The following is a 25,424-nucleotide window of genomic DNA, read 5'->3' on the forward strand; positions in this document are numbered from 1 at the left end:
ACGTGTTAGAAGAGTAACGTGTAAGAAGAGTAACATGTATAATTTCATTTAAAGAGTTAATGCTAAATAAAGCGGTCTCCCATTACTTGCACTTGAAAAATGTGTGCGTTTGTGCGCGCGCGTGTGTGTACAGATATAATTTAGCTCCCTAATTGTAACTTGCAACACATTGAAGACCTGCATAGTGCTTTTCTTTGAAGGCAGTGAGACATGGAAGCGTTGGTAGGTATCCTAACGTGAGAGGGAAATAAACTTCAATAAATAAATAAGACTACGCTTGTTCGCCTGAGAGGGCTAGACGTCATCCTGTTTATTTAATTAGCAAGCGAGGCTAACTTGCCCGTGTTTTTCCAGAGAGAGAGCGCCGCCCCGTCACCCACGGCAGCGGAACTAGCTGCACTCCGGATAAGCAGGAACGGTTCGGAGCCTCCGCTACCACGCGGGGGGGGGGAAGAGGGGGGAGAAACAGGTCGCGAGAGGCAGAACCGGGACCGCCGGGAGAAACGACTCCGGCGACTTCTCGCGAGAAAGCTGTCGTCGGCCATTTTGCCATTGATTGGCGCAGACGGCGAGGGGGAGGGTGCCTTCGCTAAGTGGAAGGGTAGGGGCCAGGCAGGGGAAGGACGGCGGTTAGAAAGAGACAAGCGGAGGGAGGAACATGAGGATGAGTCTCCCGCGACACCCTTCGCCGCCTTCTCCCTCCTCCACCTCCTTCTCTTCCTCCGGAGGCTCCTCTTGCTGACGACGACTCGCCGCCCGATTCCCCCGCCGGCCCTAGGCTGCTGCGCCACTGGCCATGGTGCCCAGCGAAGACAACCAGCTGGTCCCTAAAGAGGTGAGCGCTCCTTCGCGCACGCTTCTTCGGGACAGGCAGCGCGCTTGCGGGCGGCAAAGAGGGAGAGGCCAAGCGACGCCTCTGCCGCGCAGGAGAAGCCGGGCGGAGGGCGAAGAGGCGCGCAGGGAAGGCCTGTTTTGGGGGGGGGGGGTTAGGTAAAGGAGTGCCAGGCGGCTTGGCTGAGAATCCCCTCGCCACAAGCGAGCTGGCGAGTGGTGGAGACGGACTCGCTGCGAAGCCTGGCAGTCGGGCGGAGAGAAGCGGCTAGGTTCCAGCGAGCGGCATCTTAGGAAAGGCCTAGCCGCTTGGAGAGGCCCTGCGGCAGGCGCTGGAAAAAGGACGCTTGAGAGAACATTATCGCAAGAGGCGGCAGGCCGGAGGGTTTAGGGGAAGAAGGGAACCCCTTGGGTGAGCAGACAGAGATTAGGGGTTGTCATTCCGGCTAGGGAGGTAAGGAAAGACCTTTGGGAGACTTTCCGTTTTTCTCCTCAAGGGCAGCTTTGATGAGAAAGAGCAGTTAAAACGGAGAATCGTTTGCTGGCTTTGCGTTCACCCCAAAGAGATAGAAAAGCATCCTTGGAAGAGTTGAAGGCAATTATGGTTAATGAGAACTCCAAAAAAACAAAGCCACGGGCTTGCTCTCTTGGTGTTTGCAGGTGTTTTGCAGGTGTGGATAACAGTTGAAGGCCTGTTGGAAAGGGGAGCTTCTTTTTCAGTTAGTTTAAGAACTAAAGGATGTGAATTACAGTGGATAGTTTTTGTATTTTTAAAAAATATATGTTTATATTCTTGCAATTGATACCACATCAGTTAAAGTGAGCTTTAAGCTTATAAATTGCACTTATTTTTGTGAGTATCATTATCAAGGTTATTGATTTTATCCCTGATAGTTTTATTGACAATTCAATGATGTAAATAGTATTGGAGTCAGATTGGTCTAGTGGTTAAGGGGGTGGATTGAGAGACCATGGAAGCCTTGAGTTTTCATCCTGCTTTAGGCACAGAAGCTGACTAGATGTCTTTAAGCTAGACTATCTCTTTCAGCCCTAGGAAAAAGATACTGGCAAGCCATTTCTGATAATGTTGCCAGAAAAACTGCATGGACTTGTTCCTGCAGTCACTGGGAATCAGACTTGATAGATAGACCGTAACAACAAAACTGTAGTAGTAGTAGAAGCAGCAGCAACCACATCAGTGTTCCACATAAAACTGTAGCTGTCAGATTTTATCTTTTGAAGGGATCTTATCTATTCAACTTGTCCGCCATAGAATTACTATGAATAGTAAAGGATACTGTGATTTCTTCAGTGGCCTATAGAATGTGTGCTTAGTTCCCTGAGTTGGAATTAGGCTTAGTGCAGACATGTCAAACTCATGATGTTGTGCAACATATCGGAACTTTTTCCCCATTGCCGGCAATGGGGTGGGCACGGTTTCATCAGGACGTGTCCAGCCCGCGGGCCAGCAGTTTGACACCCCTGGCTTGCTGGATCTCATATTTGTCCCTTGTGATTGAAAGTTCATTTGAGAAGACAAATATTATTATACGCAACAATGTGAAATCACAGGTGCCAGTTCTTTAGCCAGTGTTGGCTTCGAATTCACTTTGAATTCTTCCCAGGAACCTAAAATGTCATAAGGTACTGGCGTAACATATATGCAGTTCCAAGCAATGTGACCTTTTGTAATTGAAAAAATGGAAATTTTCTCAATGCACAGATTTTCTAAGTGTTGTCCAGGCTTTTTGATATGGCACCCAGTTCCTGATAACCACTAGAACCACCACTGCCAATTTATGCCATAATCTTTCAACTTTGATTTTTCAGATCTTGATACATTGTGATCTTCTCCAATTCTCTCTCCTCTATTCTACATCCTTTGGTATTATCCACACTTTCTACTTTTCAACCATAATTAAATCTGATGTGTTGTGCTCTGAAACTTTATCAGTTTGATAAAGCAGAACATAGCAGAACATCCAGATTCAGCCATACTTTCATTCCATACAGCATTAATTTTGTGAACTCTCACGCTTCTTCCTTCCATTATATATTCAAGATGGTCAGTATTTAATATTTATTTGTTATGTATATGTAGGGGTGTGGGTCTATACATACGTTGTGTATAGTATGTTTAGGTGTGTCTCATGTATGTGAGAGCAGGCAATTAAATTTCATTCTTGATGTGTGCTGTTGTGCTTACAGTAAAAAAATGACAAAGGTTATCTTATCTAGACATGTAATATTTATTAAGAGATGGTTGGATAGTGTCATTGAGACAATGAACATGAATTTGGGCAAACTCTGGGAAACAGTGGAGGACAAGGAAACCTGGAATGCTATGGTCCATGGAGTTGCGAAGAATTGAACACAACGTGGTGAACAACATTATTATTAGATTTTTATCTTTTTGATATACAATATATTTGATCATTTCAGAGTGACAAACATATCTAAATTACTTGCCTCCTATTTTCTATGAAGTGTGTTGGGCTGAGAGATAATGATTGACCCAAAGTCACCCAGAAGGCCAAAGGGAGGCCTAGAGCTCATAATCCCCTAGTTCCTAAAACAGCACCTTAACCACTACATCAAACTGAGTCTCAGTTTACATTCCCTCTCCAACTTTATCATATAGAAAAATAATCAGATTATAAGCAATGTAATAATTCTCAGGAAAGCTGATATCCTGATTTAATCTTTTTTATTTGTAAACTGCCCAGGTCACTTAGGTGAGATGTATGGTGTAGAAATTAGATAAATACATTTTGTTATTCATAAGTCCTGGTTCCCATAAGCACATTTCAAAGAAAAAAATAGCGTAATCATCTGTAGAGGTCACTTGTACATCAGACTAAATATGTTGCCACTTTAAAAGAAAATGTAGGTTAAGTATACAGAACTACTGTCAATACCCTTGCATGGTAACATATTGGGTCAAATATGCAGAAATCTTATATTAGGTTTTGATATTGAAGCAACTTATAGATGTGTGACAGCTTAATATAGTAAGTGAATTTTACTGTAAATATAGTGTCATATTTATTTTGATACCAGAGAGAATGGGGGGATATTTAATATTTAGATGATGACACAACGTATAATTACAGTTCATTACTGGAATTCTGATTCCAAACTTATTAATGTATTTAGTAAAATACATCTGTTTTATGGCATTAATGTAAAGACGTTTCATAAAAAGCACATAAAGTAGCTGTTTCTGTAAACAGTAGTTTCCTGTTGTTCCACCATATGCACTATAATATTGTTACATCTTGTTTATCTTGATGTTGTAGTATTGTGTATTTCTTAAACTCTAGCCAGCATTATTCAGCATATTTCGGTCTATACCAGTGGTTCTCAACCTTTTTAATGCCGCGACCCCCCAACCGGTCGTAAGTCGAGGACTACTCAACCGGTCGTAAGTCGAGGACTACTCAACTGATGCAGCACCGTTTGCAGAATGGGACTTTTGGTGGGCTCAGCAGGGCAGAGACAGCCTGGACAATTCCTATTGGCTTTTGAAAGCCAATAGAATTAGACTCTATTCAAGAGAGTCTATTCTATTGGCTTTCAAAATCCAATAGAATAAAAGGGAGTAGCACAGCTAAGGAAAAGGGGGAAAAAATGGCGGACTGCATTGTTTGGCGACCCCCGTGAAATGGTCGTTCGACCCCAAATGGGGTCCCAACCCACAGGTTGAGAACCACTGGTCTATACCTTAATTCAACACATTGGTATTAAATCAATCTTCTCCAACTATGATTCATTCCAGGTGTATGCACTTCAGTTTCTAGAATTTTCAGCAGTGACCGTGCTAGCCGGGGACTTCAGAGAATTGAAGTCCACCCATCTGGAAAGTGCCCAACTTGGGTAATGCTGTACTAAATGATAGCGAGGACATTATTTTGGCTGCACTTTTAGTTTTAAAAGTAATGGACAGCTCTGCCTATAAAGTTTAAAACCTTAATAATATGTAATGATTATCTAGAGACATACATAGATCACAGATATATACTGAATGAGAGAGAAACGAATAATAGTTAAGCATTACTTGGTGTCCAAGGAGTAAAGGGATTGTTTGGCAGTAATTATAGATAACTAGCCTAGGCTGGAATGATTAATGGTAGAGTCTGGCTGTGATCATTGTGCTTCTAGTTATAAAAGATAGCATTTAGACTATCAATTTAAACAGCATGAGCCATGAGGATTTCAAATGCTTTCCCTTTTTTGGGAAAGGGATTCTGGAGAAAACAGGAAATAGTAATTTTCCCAAATCATAGATTTTGAAGAAATCAGTTACTTATATCTATAAATAATATAAAGAAAGAAATACTTTATAATGTTTCATAATGTTATCGTTCTGGTTTTCTTAATTTGAGGTAATCCTGCTTTAAAATTAATCCCATGTATGTTTATTGAGAAATAACATCAGAATTTATGAATTATAAATTCATAGCCAAATTATAAAAAATATTTTTAAATTCAGCAGAGCTTACACTATTCCATATTTGAATAATGATAGTGACAGGAAAAACATGGAGTGTGATGCTTTACTTTCTCCCTTTAATGATTGCTTAAGAAACATGGTAAAAGCTTCATAACAACCAAGAATGCTTTTATTTAATATATTCATGTGTAATTAATTCTTAAGCATTCGTTCAGAGTCCATGTATTAAACTTTGAATACCTGTTTCACAACATGATTGAAAACAAATTATTGATTTCTTTTTGAAGTTTAACTAATCCTGAGGTAGCAAAAGAAATACCACTATAAAGAAAAAGACACTTTGATATAACTAGTAACTACCATATATTGTAGCAGGGTTTGTATCTGAAAGCACCAGGGAGGTGTAGAATTGTTCTTTGCATCCTATGCATTTATGCAGTAATGGTGAAATGAGGCTAGTATGAATGTTTATAAAATAGACCCTGGAGAAGCATGTGATTTGTTATTTCTGTGTGTCCAGTCATACAGACATCATCTCTTTGGGTAGGAAATCTTCCTGTATTGGCCTTCAAGGATAGCTGAAGGGAGGACATGGCATCATGCCAGGGTAAAGATCTGATTTTGTGTGGTTAAATACTTCGAGTTTAGTTAAATATGTCATAAGGGAGGCAAAGTATCTGTTGGATTCACTGGCAATAAAGGTAGGAACTTGTCTATATCAAATCGGTGCTCTCTACTGCTTTGAACTGTTTAATGAGTGCTTTGGCCTGATAACATCCCATGCTTTGTAGAACACCTGGGTTATCAGATAAGAGTACACCACACACTATCCTCTACTTTGATGAGGTCTATCTCTAGTCTCAGAGTGGCCATTATAGACCCCTTTTTGGATTTGAAGAGCCAGTCTTAGAAATTTGGATTGAACAAGCTCTAATAGTGCAAAATTGGTGAAGAGGCCATAAAGAAGCTATCCAGTTGGCTTGGCGTCAAATGATATGAATGCTGCAGGTATATGTTTTGAGAAATTTAAGGATGGCAGATCATCGTCTACATAAAGTAGAACAGAGTGTCTTCCAGCAAGTTTTGGAGAGTGAAAGTTGTGTTAATATAGAAATTGAATAACAGTGAAGTTAATATAGAAATTGAATAACAGTGGGACCAATATGCAGCCTTGCTTGATGCCTTTCTCAGTTCTAATTGCAATGAGGTCCCTTTATATAACATATATATTAGATATAATAAACATCAGGCATTGAAGATTACCTCCAGTTTTTCCCATAATTTAGCTCAAAATACAAAAACAAAAGCTACTTTGAAGTTCGTGAAGGCAGCATGAAGAGAGGTATTGCAGGAGGATATTTTTCAAGTAGATGTAGGAATACTAGGCAGTAATAAATAGTGGATTGGTCTTCCCTAAAGCTGGCTTGCTTTTCTATAACTATATTTTCCTGTCCCAACCAATCTTGGAATTTTCATTGTATGTGTTTTGCATAGACTTTGCTGATTGTGTTGAAGAGGCTGATCCATTTATAACTAGCAGCATCATCCTTTTCCCTTTTTTTATATAGAGAGAAATGATCAAAAGTCTCTAATCCTTGGGGATTCAGCTATAGATGTCAATGCAGGTAAAAAGTGAAGCCAGAGTGGGGAATAGAAGCCCAAGTTGTTTTTAATGGATTTTGAAGAGATTAAATCTTCTAAGACCTTCTCTAGTCTTAGTTACGCATCAGAATTCTTGATCTCTGTCATTGTCGCTGGTGCGCATATTGGCAGATTTTCTTAGTTTGGCTAGGATGTCTACTTCCAACAGAGATGCCATGTAGAATTTCTGAAAATATGCCTTTCAGGTCCCATGGGGTATGTGACAGTCCTCTATAGAATGGCCATTTCTTTGGAAGCTTGATGTGACATGCCAAAATGAATTGGGTCCAGTTATTTTTTATTGGCTTCTTTTTTGTTATATGCCAGAAGTTGCTTGTAGTATCTCTTCTGCTGGAGGAGGTCCACTGCAGTTGTCAACTTAATATTGGATACATACACCTGTAATGTTAACAAGAGGTTTTTGGCATTAACACAGTCATTAAACCATGGCTTGAGTAGTGCTATTTTTGCTTCAAGGGCGCATTGTTACTATGAGTTAGATGCTGGTGGAGAGGTAAGGATGTTAGAATTTTCCAAGAGTGCTTCAGGAGATTCATCTGATATCGGGGCAAACTGAAGGCTTTGTAGGTGATGTGAAGTCACTAGCTCAGTTATTATTTGATTTTGAGCAGGGGGTCTACTTTGCATGGTACTAATTCCTTCTTGTTGGCATTAGAGAGGATTGGTGGCAGTCCTCAGTATGTATTTCTTGAGTGAAGACATTTAACTGAAGAAGGGTTGTCAAATTTAGGCATAACTTTTAGAATTTTCTAAGAAGAGAAATTTACACCCAGTTTGCAAATATTAATTGATATGACTTTCTAAGAGTAAGGTCCTATGGTTAATTATTGGTTGTGTAAGGTGCAGATGGCCTGGCCATGGACCAAATTGGGCAGGGACTGAGGGGAAAGTTTCTGGAGGGGTAAGTGTGGGCTATAACATCTAGTGATAAGCAAGGGGAAATATGATAGGATATGGGGTGGGCTGCTGTTGAGGACTGTGCTACAAGAATATTGTTCCTAGGTGCCTTCCAACATACACCCACTCTCATTCCCAAGCCCCGTTTGGCAGATCTCCAAAACTCTTAAGTTGTTGATTGCTGTTGCTGAATCTTAGATTTGTCTATAAGGCCACCCTTATCCATGACTTGATCTATGAATGAAAGAGCTGACCTGGTATATATCATTGAAATCAAAATAGGACCAAAATGGAAGGTTACCCTTTCTGAGATATGCCCTGTTGAGTTTGGAGTGTGGCATCAGCTGAGACTGCAGGATAGAGGTGGTGCAGTGGCAATGGTCATCCACAATAATTGAGAGACATTCAGTGGCACTATCCAATAGATTACTGGATGTGAGACCCTATTAGGTTGGGCTCTAGGATTCAGTTGGGATTATTGCTATTCTGCCAGTTTCCTTGCTGTGTGGCAATATTCCTTTCTGATTTCCTTAATAATATAATAATAATAGTAAAGTTGGAAGGGACCTTGGAGGTCATCTAGTCCAACCCCCTGCTCAAGCAGGAAACCCTGCTCAGGCAGGACAAATGGCTGTCCAGTCTCTTCTTAAAAACTTCCAGTGTTGGAGCATTCACCGCTTCTGGAGGCAGGTTGTTCCATTGGTTAATTATTCTAACTGTCAGGAAGTTTCTCCTTAGTTCTAGGTTCCTTGACTCCAGATTAGTGGTAGAGTTTCTCTAATTTATGGTCTTGAAGGACTTCAATTTGCCTTCTTCAGGAATGGACTTGAAAGTTCATGGGCCTATAGCAAGTCATACATGGCTAATATATAATAATAGTCATGTATGTGACCTTTTATTTCTGCCTGAATAGCGCCAAGTTGTTCAGAATTGGGGAGATGCTGGTTTCTCCCCTGTCATAGTCAAACCACAGTTCTGAACTTGTAGTTCTCTGGTGTCACTCACCCCTCCTTATACAGAGGCTGGAGTGACCTTTTATTTATATTAGTCCATACCAGACAACTAGTGGATCTGGTTGGGTTTCAGAGGGGGCTTAAGGTTATTCCAGACGGTCTGCTGAAGCAGTTGGCTTGTTTAGTGATCATGCAGTTACGATGATGGTAAAAAAATGAATGAATTGCTACTTCCAAGCAAGAACTGCCTGTACTGTTGAGAAAGCTGTCCAAACTCTTTCAAATGTATAGAATACTGGGGTTGCTAGTATGTTTTGGGCTTTTCCTGACCCATTTTGGAGATACACAAAAGTATTTTAGGAGGTTTAGTATTTCAAGTGGTATTCCAGTTTCTTCACTTATTTTAGTATATCAACTTTGGTAAATTTTCTATATCTTTAGCTTTTTAGTCCTATATTAAACGCCCATATATAGGTAGTCCTCGACTTCCAACAGTTCAAAGTTTCAACAGCACTGAAAAAAGTGACTTAGGACCATTTTTCACACTTATGACCATTGCAGCATTCCCATGGTCCCGTGAACAAAATTCAGACGCTTGGCAACTGACTTATATTTGTGACGGTTGCAGTGTTCCGGCGTCATGTGACCACCTTTTGCAACTTGCTGAATAGCAAAGTCAGTGGGAAAGTCAGATTCACTTAACAACCATGTTACTAATTTAACAACTGCAGTGATTCAACTGGCAAGAAAGGTCATAAAATGGGACAAAACTCACTTAACAAATGTCTTGCTTAACCATCAAAATTTTGGGCTCAGTTGTAATCGTAAATTGAGGACTACCTGAACTTTTTTGTAGAATTAAACCATTCTTCTCCCTTTTTTTGATATTAAATGTTCATTTGTGTGAGAAAATGAATTTTACATTGACTTACATTAGTTTTTTTAAAAGGTGAATTTTTAGGTAAATATTTGATACCATAATCATACTATTTTGTGTTTATATATCTTAGGAGATGCTTTGGAGATGCAGACAGAATATATTTGATGAAATGAAGAAGAAATTTTCCCAGGTAGTTAGTTGAAGTGAATGTTTAAAACAGTTCAGTTTGGATAGCATGTAATTAGCACTGCACGAATAAAATGGTTTGCAAATGCATTAGAGTACTAATTTTTAATACATTGTGGAAGATGATTTGGCATCTATTATATGAAACTCTAAGCTTTCATTTTAATATCTACAAAAATCAAAAGCATGGTTTTGAAACTTCTAATAAATGATAATTTGCATGATTTCAACTTCAAAAGTTATTGTTTCAAAACCTGTACTAACTTAAGGTATTCTGGATAATTTAAAAATTATCATTTTTTAATTCATTTAGTAAAGGTATTGCTCTAATACTGTTTTTGGAATTCTAGTCAAAACAGCTTACTTTGTTTTTTATATTAAGTTGTATTTTAGTTACTGGCAAATGTGAAGTATGAAATAGTTGACAAAAGTACCTTGTGTGTTTTATTTCTACTTTTTCCAAAGGTTAGAGTGCTTATATTTATATTTCAGTATACAAATACTTTTGCTCTTTCTGTTTGGTGCAGGACTTTTCTACCAATAGAATAGACATAATATATTTTTTAAAATAAAATAGCAATTCTCTTATTAGCTTCTTCAATGTCTTCTGTGCTATTTTTTAATGATTGGACTATTTTACAGATAGTCCTCATTTAACAACCACAATTTGGAATAGCAATTATCTCATTAAGCGAAGCGTTTGCTAAGTGAAATTGCAGCTGTGCTTATGGTCTCATTTCAATTTTTCTCTGCTTTTTGGAAGTTGTAAATATGTGGAATAGTTATAAAGTTACTTTTTCATCACTGTCATAACTGAACAGTCACTAAACAAAGACTATGTAATGAGATGCTTTTACTGCAGGGTTAATAGTTTTAATATGTCATTGCATAGTATTTCAAATTAGAAAAAATGAAGTATGAGGATGAACACAATCCTGAAATTACCCATTCTGAAAGGTACCGTAAATGCCGGCGTACAAGGCGACCCGGCGTATAAGACGACCCCCGTCTTTATAGCCGGGCCGCATTCCTAGAATGTCGTCTTATACGCCGGAAACTACCAGTATTTCCGGCGTATAAGACGACTCGGCGTATAAGACGACCCCCGTCTTTGGCGCCGATTTCAGCGCTCGCGGAAGTCACCTTATACGCCGGCATTTACGGTAATCCATATGATCAATTTTTAATAAATATGTGTTTTAATTTTTAATTCCCTCTTGTCTTTGTGTAATTCATCATTCATCAGTTCGTTCCTAATCAGAAAGAACGAAACAGAAAGGGGCCTAGGAGAGTACTATTTTTTTCAAAGTGAAGCAAGTCTCTGTATGTATAATTATCTTCGTTTTCAAAGTGACCATTTTGATAATCTAATTACATTAATAGCATTATTAGATTCTCAGAGAGAACTTTGTAATGTCTTACTTAATAACTATAAAACAACATGCAATTTTGGGCAAAATGGCTTTTTTCTAGATGATATGTTACTTTTTTTAGAAAGGACATAGTGATATTAAGTCTCAGTTAATTTTTTTCATTTCTAAGCCCAGCCTAAATGTGAAGATACATTATTTGACTTACTTAGAAGTACACTTGCTTAGTTCTGTAGAATCTAAAAATATGATGTCTTGCCTTTGGGTTTCTCATTTTCTAGTTTTCTGTTTGGATTTTTAATAATTAGTTTCTCATACTATATTAAGTTATTGACAAATAGCATTTTTTATTGTAGGCACCATTCCTCTCTGCAAGAAAAAAAGCACCTTTAAGGTGGTCCTCCTTATAAATTCTTCTGATTTTCAGAGAAGGCTTAGGGCAGGGCTTTTCAAACAGTGGTATGGGTACCACCTGTGGTACATTGGCACCTGGCAGATGGTATGTGAACATCCTAAAAAAGTGGTAGTGGGGGAGGGGAATGAGCTGAACCGTTGGCAGCACCGCACAAGTCTGAGCGAGAGATGGCTGGAGCTGCAGGGCTGTCAGGGCTCAGCGGAAGCGCCAGAATCAGCGCCAGTCTCCAGCTGGAGCTCGGCGCTGATCCTGGTGCTTCTGCTGAGCCCAGAAGACGTGCCAATCAGCTGGAATGTTGCAGCATCTCCAGGGTCTTGTGATTTACATTCAGATGCTTGGCAACTGATTCATATTTATGATGGTCACAGTGTCCCAGGGTCATATGAAGTGACCAAAACCTGCTGCAACCACCCAGCAGACAGGGAGAATAAAAACCAAATACCCTCACCCCACCCCCGCTGCCAATCCTCAGCAGAAATGCTCACAACAATGGAAACCTTAGACAGGAGGAAGAGCGCCGCCGGGTGGGCAGGCAGGCGTCTTGCTCGGCTGTGGCTTGAGGGGGCACTTTTTTCAGTGCCATTGTAACTTCGAACAGTCACTAAGTGAACTGTTATAAATTGAGGACTACCTGTACTTTATCACTTTTTTCCTTTCTTTTTTTTGTCATCAAATTTCTGACACCTTGTTAGGCGGCTGGTGGTACTCGGATATTGCCATATCCTAAAAGTGGTACAATGGGTGAAAAGGTTGAAAAGCCCTGGCTTAGGGAACTTCCCAGTGAATTAGTGGACAGCTTGATTATGTACCTAGTCAACCTCGCTCCATCACTATTCTGTTCTGTTCTGTTCTGTTCTGTTCTATTTTCAAATGGTTCATCAGATTTTGGCTTTTATTGATCTTGATCTTTCTCCTTGATAGGATGGGGAGCTCCGAGATATGAAACAACAAAATAAACGCCTAGAATGATGTTACCACAGAACAGTGTTTCTCAACCTTGACAATTTTAAGGCATATGGACTTCAACTCCCAGAATTCCACAGCCAGCAATGCTAGCTGTGGAATTCTGGGAGTTGAAGTCCACATGCCTTTAAATTGTCAAGGTTGAGAAACACTGCCACAGAACAAAGAACAAATGCAATGAACATGAAATAAATCCAGATCTATGCCTTACATGATTGTGGTTAGGACAGAATAACATTGTTATTACTCAATCCTATTACATCTGTAGACTACTGTCCAGCAGCTTTATTCAAAACAACCTGGGTTTTGATGAAACGGAATACTCTACCTTGAGTGAGTTAGATTCTTGCCCCTATTAGCTCAACCAAAGAGAACACAAGAAGATGGATTAAAGATATGATGAATGTCTCTCAAATGGAACTCTCTTCAAAGAGGCAGTGGTATACTCCTTTCTTAAGAGACTCATTCCACCCAGCCATCTTGAACAACTTCTGCCTGATCTTTCCTTTTTAGAATAGATGTCAAAGAAAGTGATTCGCTTTCTTCAGAATGACATAGATGCAAAGTACTTGGATCCATTCAAGATTTAAGATTTGGGATTAAAGATATGATGAATGTCTCTCAAATGGAACTCTCTTCAAAGAGGCAGTGGTATACTCCTTTCTTAAGAGACTCATTCCACCCAGCCATCTTGAACAACTTCTGCCTGATCTTTCCTTTTTAGAATAGATGTCAAAGAAAGTGATTCGCTTTCTTCAGAATGACATAGATGCAAAGTACTTGGATCCATTCAAGATTTAAGATTTGGGATTAAAGATATGATGAATGTCTCTCAAATGGAACTCTCTTCAAAGAGGCAGTGGTATACTCCTTTCTTAAGAGACTCATTCCACCCAGCCATCTTGAACAACTTTTGCCTGATCTTTCCTTTTTAGAATAGATGTCAAAGAAAGTGATTCGCTTTCTTCAGAATGACATAGATGCAAAGTACTTGGATCCATTCAAGATTTAAGATTTGGGCATGGGTAGAAAATTGGTAATCTCCTTCTGAGTTGTCAGTATTGGTTAGGATTTAGAAGTGCTGTTCTGAAGAGTTGGTCACCTTGGTCACTGAGCAGGGGGTAAGGGGAATGAGAGATGAAATCATTGGCCATTTCATTGTGGTGAGTTCCTAGTTCCACCCCCTCCCTTATATTGACCTCTGTATGAAACTTATGGAATCTTGGCATATGTAAGGTATCAAAATGTAGGTTAGGGGTGTCAAACTACTGGCCCACGGACCGGATGCATCATGCCAAAACGCGCCCACCCCATTGCCAACAATGGAAAAAAAGTTGTGAGTAGTGCTAACTGCACTACTCTTGGAATGGGATGAATTAGGTATATTCATTTAGGCTCTTGTTATCTGTTGGTTGCATTCTTGCAATTCCTTCTACATGATCTGCCTTTGAAGACATCTCAAAAACTTCATGTGGTACAAAATGCAACGGCCTGCTTGAAGATGAGACCTATTAGAGCCATGTTATATTATTTCAGCAACTTTATGGCTGCCACTTTGTTTGCAGGGTTAGGGTTAGGGTTATGATTTGAATCTTGGATATTTTTGAGACATATACCCATATAGAATGTGCCTGCCTAATACAGTCATGTCCCCACTCTTTGGGAGATAGATGGAATGGAGACCTAGAAACAAGCTTACTTTCTGAAACAATGTGTCACCCCAGAGTTAGGTTGATTAATCACCTGCAGACTAAACACCTTCTTAACAATCTGTATCATTTACAGTATTTTGAGTACTTCATATAATTTTCTCATTTATAACGTGATAACAAATATATGTATAGCAACCAAAATCAGTGTGTTTTCTTATTAAAAAAGACTTTAGGCTTTTGTTTGCAAAAATAATAGATTGTTAAAAGGCCAGGTAATAAGTTAAAGCTCTAAGTCAGGGGCGTCAAACTGCCGGCCTATGGGCAGGATGCGTCATGCCGAAACTGCATCCACCCAATTGCCGGCAATGGACAAAAAGTCGCGATACGTCGCGACACGCGACGTTGTGAGTTTGACATCCCTGCTCTAATTCATTCTTAGTATAATACTATTAATAGAGAGCAGTGATGGTGAACCTTTTAGAGACCGAGTGCCCGAACCGCAATCCCAAACCCATTTATTTATTGCAAAGTACCAAGGCCACATCAGTTTCCGGCGTATAAGACGACGTTCTAGGAATGCGGCTCGGCGATAAAGACGGGGGTCGTCTTATACGCCGGGTCGCCTAATACGCCGGCATATACGGTAGAAACTTAATCCAGCATGGAGTTTTAATATAGAATATCTGTGCTACATTTGAATATGTCATAGTCATGAACTGAGTTTATGCTTCAGTCTTCCTGCCAGCAGGCATGACTTTGTGGTTTGTTCAGCATTGATTTCTGACTTGTGTCTTCTTAATATATTTGTATGGGCTTCCCCTATAATAATTTTGTGTGCGGAAAAAACTACATTAAAGAAGAATTCATTTTCATTTGAATCTAGATTTGGTTTGATAGTATAAGCTATGCAGATTCTATGTAATAGTGTCTATATTTAGTAAGCATTGAAGCAGCTGCATACTGTTCCAGTCAACATTTCCTAACTGACTTTGAATATAATCAGTACAAAATTTTGGTTTTATAAGAATTGATGATATAAAATTGGTTAACAGATATTCTGATTGAAGCTGTAGAGCTTGGATGATATAGTTTTTAACAAGGACAACTAGGACCGAATAGCTGCATTCAAGGGAACCTGTTGATGTCCTTCTGTTTTTGAAAATCATTCATATTATTTTGTTTAGATTTCTTAAATTGAAGTGTTCCATCTGTGTTAAAAACTGAAATTGCATAGTTAAGAGAAATGATTTTCTAAAATAGAACATACTTTTGTTATCTATTTGTCCCTTTCATTTCAGATTGAAAGCGCTGCTGATGAACTTAGAGTGCTTTGTATAGTACAAGATACTACTAATGCTAAGACAGTGAATGAGCGCATCACATTGAATTTGCCAGCTTCCACACCAGTAAAAAAACTATTTGAAGATATAGCCTCCAAAGTGGGCTATGTTAATGGAACCTTTGATTTAATTTGGGAAAATGGAGTCAGTGTTGCTAATACGGTAAAAATAAAAATCTATTACTTTTAGACGTTTGGGGAGAATACTTTTAAATGGCTGATGTACAATATTTTGTTCATTTTCATGGTATTTCTCATATTACTTTGTTTTCCCTTAATAATCCTTTTTTGTTCAAGATTGCCTTTTGTTTTCTGTGGTTGGAAGTGATGTAGGAAAAGATTTTAATGCCATTTTTTCATAAAATCATAGCACAAAAGATAACAGATAAAATATTTATTTTAAATTATTTCTTTAATTCATTTTTATTTTCTGACTTAATTGTTTTCTGAAGATGACAACATCTGCCCCAATTTTTTCTGATATCTTAAAAATATAATGCTTTGCATTAATGTGGGTATAAACACAACTAAAGTTTTATAATCCTGTAGTAGTTTTGCTTGAAAGAACAAGTAGTGCTTTTTGTTAGAAAGCATTTTTTAAATCAAGACATAGAAAATAGTTGGTAAACTCTACTGAAAATATCTATCTTTTAAAATGGGTTTCTGCCAATTATCTTCTTAAATTTACCTGTTCCATACCCTGAGTCAGTCTATCTATGATGTAATACCTGTAACATCTTTTATGAACTGATAAGAATGGAATAAAGATTTATTTATTCTATTCTATTCATTTTTATTTTTCTATTTTTAATAAGATCAAATTAATGTTCGTATTTAAAGCATAAAATAATTAGGAAATTGATGAGTTAAATGCTCTGACCTGTAGTTTTATTCTTTTACCTTCTCTTTAAAGGCCCTAGTTATACTGCACTTTCAATACCTGTGAACTTTATTTTTAGTATTTAAGTCCCAGTATGTTACCATTTAGGTCATTGGGAGCTTTATTAAATAATCATTCTAAATTAAATGACAGGCAAGCATATATTGTAATAAATGTTTAAATTGTTATTAATTTTTGGCAGAATCTTGAGAAGTACGGAAAATATTGTGTTATCTGTCTCATTTATGCTTAAGATAAAGAAAATTTGTTAATTGACAGTGATATTTCAGTATATTTATATTACTTCTATAGAGTTAAAGGAAATATGCAGCTATTCTTCTAATATCTGAATTTGGAAAATGTATAATCACAATTCTATGAAATAAACAATTTTATTTTATTTACTGTAGACACCATTGGATCCTTCGAGTGATAAATCTGTTGTTGATGCTGGTTTTGAGCCTGGGAAAAAGAATTTTCTGCATTTGACAGATAAAGATGGAGAACAACCTCAAGTAGTAGTGGTAATGATATATTCATTTGCTCCTTCTATGTCTTACCATGTTAAGATTGGTTTTTGTTCTGAGTGTTCTAATGTTTATCTTCGATTTTCATAGCCAGTAAGTAAATCCTTTCTAAGAAACAAAACTGGTCTCGTTCTCAAACATGCACTACAAAGCAGACATTTCTAATACAGTTGGAACAGCATTATGTGTCTTCAGACTGAGCTCGTTAAATAGGAGCTGCTTGTTCTGACCTTGAAACAGGAGTTTCCAGGGTCAGGATGTTCAAGAATTGCAGTGTTGTGCACACTTTGGCTATATAATGCATTTTAGAGCTAGACCAAGAACATGCAATTCTGTTGGCACTCTCCTGGTACTTGTTTTGCCTCTTGAAATCTTAAGCTTAATCGCTCTGTTAAAAAAAATACCAAACTTTTTTATCTCATGTGTTTGGAGTTCTATAGATAGCAAAACTAGTATATGCACTTCTTGCAATTCTTACTCTTAAATTCAATCTACATTCAGCTCCCCATCTGCTTCTGTAACTCATTTCCTTTTTTGTGTCTTTTGTGAAACTACCTGTAATACCAAGGATGGGATTACTATTGTGAAATGTCTTGTGAGACCATGGACTTTCTTTAATAAGCTATTTTTCATTAGTTAACTGTAAACTTGGAGATACATTAATAGATGTGTCCAATGTTTTAGGAGGAGCCTGGTGGATCAGATGACCACAATCCTGATAGATTTATAGGTCCTCTACCAAGAGAAGGTTCAGTTGGCTGTTCCAATGATTACGTCAGTCAGAATTACTCCTATTCGTCAATTCTGAACAAATCAGAAACAGGTATGGAGATGTCTTTTGTCCTTTTCCACTGGATATAGCAATATTATAATACTATTTTAAAACAACTTATGATACTATCTTAAAAAAATTTAAGTATAGGCAAAACGAGTTGTAAATCCCACTGTTCGTGTAAGGTTTTGAATGAGAAATAAGGGTTGCATAACTGGTGGAACTATAATTGCTGTCAACTATAGTTGCAGATGTGTAAGGAGACAAAATAACTCCTAGACACGGTTGTGGTTTATTTTTTCTTCCTACAGATTGTTACAAGTAATCTTTAACTAATGGGGTAATAGTCCTTACTTAGAAGAAATCCATTTTCATACTCCCCTACGCAGTTCACCTTTACTGTTGTGAATCTAATAATTAGATTCTAATAACTAATACTCTTTAAAATGCAATCATACTAGAAGGAAATGAAATTTGCTAGTATCTAGTATTTTTTCTAAGTTGTAAAGATAAGTAAAGATAAATAATTAATTAGCATTGAAGTGACACATCATACTGTGCTAAATTACAAAGTGTTTAATATCCTAATCCAGCACTGTAGTTTATTCAGATGTCCTGTTTAAGCCATGGTTTTGCTTATATGTTTCAGAATTCTGAAGAAATGTGTTTTTTGAATATCCAATAAAGCTTTAAAGTATTGTTGTTCTGAGTAGTTATTAATAGCAAAAATTTTGATTTTGAAAATTTGCAATAGAAATAATAATCAATATGCCCAATAATGCAATGTTAATTCTTCTTAAGTCTTAGTGTTATTGCTTTTTAAGATGAGCATTATTACTAACGTTATACTATTTTTTAGGATATGTGGGTCTAGTAAATCAGGCAATGACCTGTTATTTGAACAGTCTTCTACAAACTCTTTACATGACTCCTGAATTTAGAAATGCATTATATAGGTAAGTAGATGGATTTGATTAATTTTGTTATTGCCTTTTCTTGAATTATGAAAGTCTTACTAAACACCTGAGAGACTATTGCAGTTACAAAATATTTTCCTACCTACATAGGTATTTGTAATCTATTCAGTGTTCTAATGTTAATTATTGTTGAGAATAGCTCCACATACATACATACACACACACACACACACACACACACACACACACACACACACACACACTTCTGGACTTAATCCATACTCTTTAAAGCAGAGTATGACATAATAATCATCATTAATTTTCAAGGCAAGGATTTCCTGGAACATACCTGTAAAACTATTTGATATGTCATTAGTTGTAGGACAGATGCAGTGATTTATAGGGAGATTTCCTTTGCAGTCTTTTTTTCCCCTTAAACTTAAATGTGGATTCATAGTAGAGTTTAAAATTGCAGAGAAATAATAAAAATAGTTCATAACAAATAATTATAAAAACTAAAATCTTGTTGTTATAAAAGGATTTTAAAGGACTTACTACAGTCCTATTGTAAATATTTCCTGTATTTTATAGTTCAGTTAAAATTGGAGTAGGTTCTTATTTGTTATCCACTATGTGATTATGTAGCTATATTTTGGAATGTAGGAATGGAGGTATGTCTATGGAGATTCTCAGTCATCCAGCTCATGGTTGTCCTAAAAGTGCTTTTTTCAAAAACAAAGTCCAGCTGCCTTTTGAAAAAGCACCTTTGGGAATGTAGGTAGTGTTAACTTTTGCAAGAATATCTCTTAAGAATGCAGTATGATTTGATGAATGATGGCATCTCATAATATTTATACTAGAAAATGTTCTGAGTATGGAATGGGGATTATCTCTTTTAAAAAGTTTTAATATTGGGCTATAAAGATCATATATTTGGTCTTTAGCTTTTTTCAAATTGTATCTTGAAGAAATATTTCCATATCAACTTTCCTTTCAGATATTGTTTTTTACTACAAATGAATGTTAGGAACATTTCATTTTCAACAGGATGCTCTAAAATAATTTCTTTTTTTCTGTTGGTACTAATGTTTGTATTTTTTTAATAGATGGGAATTTGAAGACTCTGAGGAAGATCCAGTAACAAGCATCCCTTATCAGCTTCAAAGATTGTTTGTTTTATTGCAGACCAGCAAAAAGAGAGCAATTGAAACTACAGATGTTACACGAAGCTTTGGATGGGATAGTAGTGAGGGTAATGATAACCAAATACTTGGTTAAATTATAATTATATTAGGACATATATTGACTGACAGTTCTGATTATTAGTTATGTACTTGGTCAGGATATGAATGATTCCTACTTGGTCATATATTAGCATTCCTGTATAACTGGAGTAAGAAAAAAGCCACATATCTATTATACTGTCATATCTCAAAAACCTCTGATTAATAGCATTCAAAAAGTATCAATAGCTTAAAACTGGCTTGTGCATTTACCCTTATTTACATAGCTGTTGAGAATCGACCAAATTTAATAAATTATTATTACAAACTATTAGCCAAAATTCTCAGTTTACAATAACAGAATAATAAAAGTATAGGAAGATAATTTATAGTTTAATATTAGAAAAGATTACTTGACAACAGTAAGAGTTGTCCAAGAATAAATGGTGGACTTTTACTTTCTGCAAGCAGGTTGGAAGACATTTCTTGAGGATGGTTTAGTATGTTTTCCTGCATTAAGCAGAGTTGATGGCCTAATTTCTTGGTTCTATTATTTAGTTTGCTTAACATCGTGACAAAGATGTTAAACTATAGTTGTGAATCGCTGTTGTTTTTTAAAAAAATAATGTTTGAAAATAATTTTGAGGTCAGCCAAATGACATAGGTAGAGAATTTTCAGCAGTAAAATAAATTTAGCATAATGTGCTTTTGTAACTGGGCTAACAAATTGCTGTGATGGGATGTATGCTTGTATTAATTAAATAAGGTCACTTTTGTTTTACAATAGCATGGCAGCAGCACGATGTGCAGGAACTCTGTAGAGTCATGTTTGATGCTTTGGAACAAAAATGGAAACAAACGGAGCAGGTATAATATTTTTGGGTTTGTTCTTGAGATCACAAGAAATAACAAATAATTAGAATAGTTAATAAAACAGTGCTATACTAATCCTAGATTTAAAGGCTAGTTTTAAACATTGAGGTGAAATGGAAAAATTGTGCATTGTTTATCCAGAACTGTTGAAATTTGAGGAATTAATTTTGTATACATTTTATATGAAGTGTCATTGTTTTGCAATATAATACTCTGAGAGGCATCTTTAAGTGGATTGTAGTCTCTTTCCATCACGGGAAAGGAAGAGTTATGTGATCCTTCTGGAACTTGTATCTTACTTCCTTTCTTCAAGTTGAAGTCTCCTGGTAAAATCTCCTTTACTCAGGAGCCATCCTAATTCTTTTGAGGTTGTCTTTTTTTCCCTCACAGCCTTTGAAATTCAGTCTATCTTGTAAAAAAGATATAAAAATATATAAAAAGAACTTTGTTATTCCTTTTTTTGTGTTTTTGCCAAAAGCTGCAACTTGCTACTTCCAGACTTGTTCCTATGGGTCTCATAGTGCTTCTGTATATATATGCCTATAGAGACCTCCCCCCTCCACTACCATCAGTTTTCAGATGTGAAATCTCAATACTTAATGTGAAAGCAAGCATTGTTGCTGGAGGAAACAATTGATAACATCAGTTGAGCACTAATGGGCAATTCAATTCAGTTGTGATATTGCTCACAGAAAACTCTGGTAGTCTATGCTATTCAGCACTGTCTCCATCATGCTGTGCTTCAAATAGATGATTTCCATTTAACATATTTACACTTCTACAAATGCAAAATAGTGTCAAAGCTGTTGTCCAAAGGAGATCTTGCAATATCTCCTACAATATCTTCTACCTGATCTTAATCACAATATGGACTCCTTGCACAAAGTGGTCTTTGATCTTTAATTAAAGGTGTCTGAACCAGTCAGTAGACTGATATTTAGCTACTATGCAGAAGTTCCTTAAAAAGCTATTACTTGTGAGTCCTTTATATTCATGAAATCTATATATGGGTAGTTCTTGACTTGCAGTCATTTGTTTAGCTACTATTCAAAGTTACAACAGCACTGAAAAAAGTGACTGGAGACGGGTCTAGATTCTTTATGGCAATTCAGCATTGAATCTGGATCACATGACTCCTGCTTTTCCCTTTTTGTATATATCCATTATGTCAATCTTTATTAATTTTCCACTGTTTCTTGTCCTGCTCAAGAATGTATACATTTTGAAATGTATATATTTGAGTAAAATATATTTGCTTATGTATTTCAAGTAAAAGTATGTTAAAATCATTTTATATATGAATATGAACTGTAAAAAAGGACTTAAAATGTGAACACCATATGTATTCATGAATATATATGAAATTGATATGGGCTTTCAGGGGAATTAGGCATTTATTTTTAATTAGAATTGAAATAAGCAGAATTCTCATTAAACACGATTAAGACAAATTGGATAAATAAATATCTGCCATGAAATGTTCAATTCTATTTTCAGTTTAAAAAGTAACTGAAAATAGGCTGATATAATGAATACCAGAGCAATAGCTCTGAATTTTAAATATATTCTATTTTTTTTGTTTAGTTTAAAGCAGTGGTTCTCAACCTTTCTAATGCCGTGACCCCATAATACAGTTCCCCATGTTGTGGTGACCCCCAACCACTTATACATCACCGGGTGCCAGGGGCGTGGCCAAAGAAAGGGGGGAAAAAATGGCGGACAGTCTTGTTTGGCAACCCCCATGAAATGGTCGTTTGACCCCAAATGGGGTCCTGACCCACAGGTTGAGAACCACTGGTTTAAAGAATGCTATTAATAAGCTTAAGGATGAAAGGCACAATTTAGAATACATATCCTGAACTACTATTATAAAGTATTTTTTTGCAGTTTAGAATATGTTAGCCAGCTAAACTTAAATTCTTCAGGAAATAACGCTTCATAAAGGTTAACAAATTTGTTTTTGGAATATTGAAATATTTTTTTTTTCCTTAAATGCAGGCTGATCTCATAAATCAGCTCTACCAAGGCAAGCTGAAGGACTATGTAAGATGCCTGGAATGTGGCTATGAGAGCTGGAGAATTGATACTTACCTGGATATTCCATTGGTTATTCGACCTTACGGCGCCAATCAGGCCTTTGCTAGTGTGGTGTGTATGTTAAACTGAATGCTACTGTGTCTTTCTATATAATAATGACACAGTACTGTCACTTCTTTAAAGGTAAGCATCATCCTGGAAACTCCATCTTGGGTTGTCCGTCTTTGTGCAGTAGACCAACTAGCAAGCTTTAGAACACCCTTCAATGAGTTCTACTAGTGCATGTTTGGGAAAAGGAAAGCAGTCGATTAACATGTGAAATCTTAACATTCCAGATGCAATAAAACAACCCATCTTCTGCCTTTCTTGTAGAAAAATGTACTTTTGAAACATATTATGGGGTTTATATGAATTAATTATTCTGAAACTATTGGTAAATATTACAGCAAATAGGAAAGGAATTCCTATTTGGAATTCCAGATAGGCTTTTGATTGGATTAGGGAAAGATAACTTTAAATTGGCAGTATTAAGATGCCTCTGGAATATTCACTAAAGTCCCAATAAACTATTATGCATGGAGTTTGAGACCAAATTTTCTCTGATTGGACCCATATTACCAAATCAGTAATTGAGCACTATCTAGTTCCCTCCAACCTCTCATACTAGCCATCTTGCTTTATTCAGGATGCTTAGACTGGGATAACCAGTGATTATCTGTTTATAAGGGCGACTCATACTGACTAATATAAGTGAGACGGGAAGGATTACTTTGAATTGAAAATAGACACGCTAATCACTCCAGTTTTCTTAACTACCTTCCCATCATGGCACTATGCAGGCAACAAAGGGTGGATTTAAAAAAAAAAAACCTCACAGTTCTTTGAATCAATCTGATTCCTGTTGAAAACATGGCCAGATCCATACAGTTTTCTGTCAGTATTTTCAGAAGTTTGCCATTCCGTTTTACCTAGAGCTGAGAAAGAGTGATTAGCAAAAGTCATTAGATGTCTTTGTCTCCAAGAGAGCTGGTACATTTCCCTGTCTGCCTTTCTGAATTGTAACTTTTTAATGATATTCCTAAATTGATACTTTTTACAGTGTATAACTTAAATTTGATTTTTTTTTTACCAATAGAGTTTGTATGGTTAAGGTTTCAAAACAAGACTTTATAGACAGCTTTAAAAACAAGGGAATTAAATTAGTATTTAAATCAGTGGTTCTCAACCTTCCTAATGCCGCGACCCCCAACCATGTGGTCGTAAGTCGAGGTCTACCTGTATTTCCCTGCAGGCGGGACAGGAGGAGGCGCACACACTCCACCTCCTCTCCTGCGGCTGGAGCGCACACTGGGCAGGCCGAGGGTGCATGAAGGCCGTCGTCCAGCAACCGCCTTGGCCCGGGAGCACCGCACATGCATGGTGCCGCCCCCTGCACCGGCCGAGGCATAGCTGGCAAGCGGCAGCGACGGCGCAGGCCGACTACTGGCTGGGCCGCCAGCTGGCCCAGCCCAAGACAGGTAAGCCACCCGCCAGGCCCCACGCACGCCAGCAACCCTCCCTGCACCTGCCGCTGCCCCGCTAGCCTTACCTTGGCCACTGCATGTTTGGTGCGGCAGGCAGGCCAGGTGCTCCTGGGCGGCCATGGCACGCGGCAGCGAGGGCGTAGGGCGACCACCGGCTGGGCCACCAGCTGGCCCAGCCCGCCGGGCCCCACGCACGCCAGCAACCTCCCTGCGCCTGCTGGCCTCCCACCCCTGGCCCTCTTTTACTTACATTTAGTAGTTGCTCAGCAGGGAGGGGTGGAAACGTCCAGAAAGCTCACCTTAGCTGCAGACAACTTGCAACACCGTTTGCAGACTGGGACTTTTGGCGGGCTCAGCAGGGCAGAGACAGCCTGGACAATTCCTATTGGCTTTTGAAAGCCAATAGAATTAGACTCTATTCAAGAGAGTCTATTCTATTGGCTTTTGAAAGCCAATAGATTCTATTGGCTTTTGAACGCCAATAGAATAGAGTCTCTTGAATAGAGTCTAGTCTATTGGCTTTCAAAAGCCAATAGAATAAGAGGGAGTAGCACAGCTAAGGAAAAGAGGGAAAAAATGGCAGACTGCGTTGTTTGGCGACCCCCATGAAACGGTCGTTCGACCCCAAATGGGGTCGCGGCCCACAGGTTGAGAACCGCTGATTTAAATGATTACAGTGATGTAGTCTATTGAACAAATAAACCCACAATTTCTTTAGTTGTCTGATCTTCCAGTTGCATTTATTTATTTATTTTTAAAAACGAGTGTATATTTTATAATCTCAGTTAAGATACAAGATAGATATATACAGGCATAGATGCTTATTAACATGTTCTAGTAGGTTCAAGTTACCAGCCTTTTTTTTCAAGAATTTGAATCTAAGCAAATGCTAACTTCTTGCCTAATTAGGCTTTTGCTCCTAGCCCACTTTTGCTGATCTTGAACAGTTAGAGTTACAGCTCCTTTAAAATAGAGTTACTATTTTAAAGACAATGTTAGGCCTAGCCAAAACATGATGTAAAACAGCGGCTCCCAACCTTTTCTATACCCTGCACCCCTAGAACGCTTCTG

General features: G+C 37.7%; 1 protein-coding gene across 6 annotated transcripts in view; it reads left to right on the plus strand.

Moving 5' to 3' along the window:
- The first annotated feature begins 536 nt into the window (after positions 1-536).
- USP47 (ubiquitin specific peptidase 47) overlaps positions 537-25,424 on the plus strand; it is a 66,968-nt gene continuing 42,080 nt past the window's right edge. Inside the window, exons 1-9 of one of the 6 annotated variants that reach the window (XM_039340307.1) lie at positions 537-835; positions 9,807-9,866; positions 15,561-15,764; positions 16,892-17,005; positions 17,693-17,831; positions 18,640-18,736; positions 19,804-19,949; positions 20,708-20,787; positions 22,792-22,941. In XM_039340307.1, the coding sequence (XP_039196241.1) occupies positions 797-835; positions 9,807-9,866; positions 15,561-15,764; positions 16,892-17,005; positions 17,693-17,831; positions 18,640-18,736; positions 19,804-19,949; positions 20,708-20,787; positions 22,792-22,941 (1,029 nt within the window). In that variant the 5' untranslated portion in view covers positions 537-796. Of the gene's footprint in view, positions 836-9,806; positions 9,867-15,560; positions 15,765-16,891; positions 17,006-17,692; positions 17,832-18,639; positions 18,737-19,803; positions 19,950-20,707; positions 20,788-22,791; positions 22,942-25,424 lie in introns of those variants that run through there. The other 5 variants (XM_039340305.1, XM_039340310.1, XM_039340309.1 and 2 more) reach the window with 5 other exon arrangements.

This window comes from Crotalus tigris, unplaced genomic scaffold, assembly GCF_016545835.1.
Source record: "Crotalus tigris isolate CLP2741 ecotype Arizona unplaced genomic scaffold, ASM1654583v1 scf7180000017744.3724543626:3957646, whole genome shotgun sequence".
Lineage (NCBI taxonomy): Eukaryota > Metazoa > Chordata > Lepidosauria > Squamata > Viperidae > Crotalus > Crotalus tigris.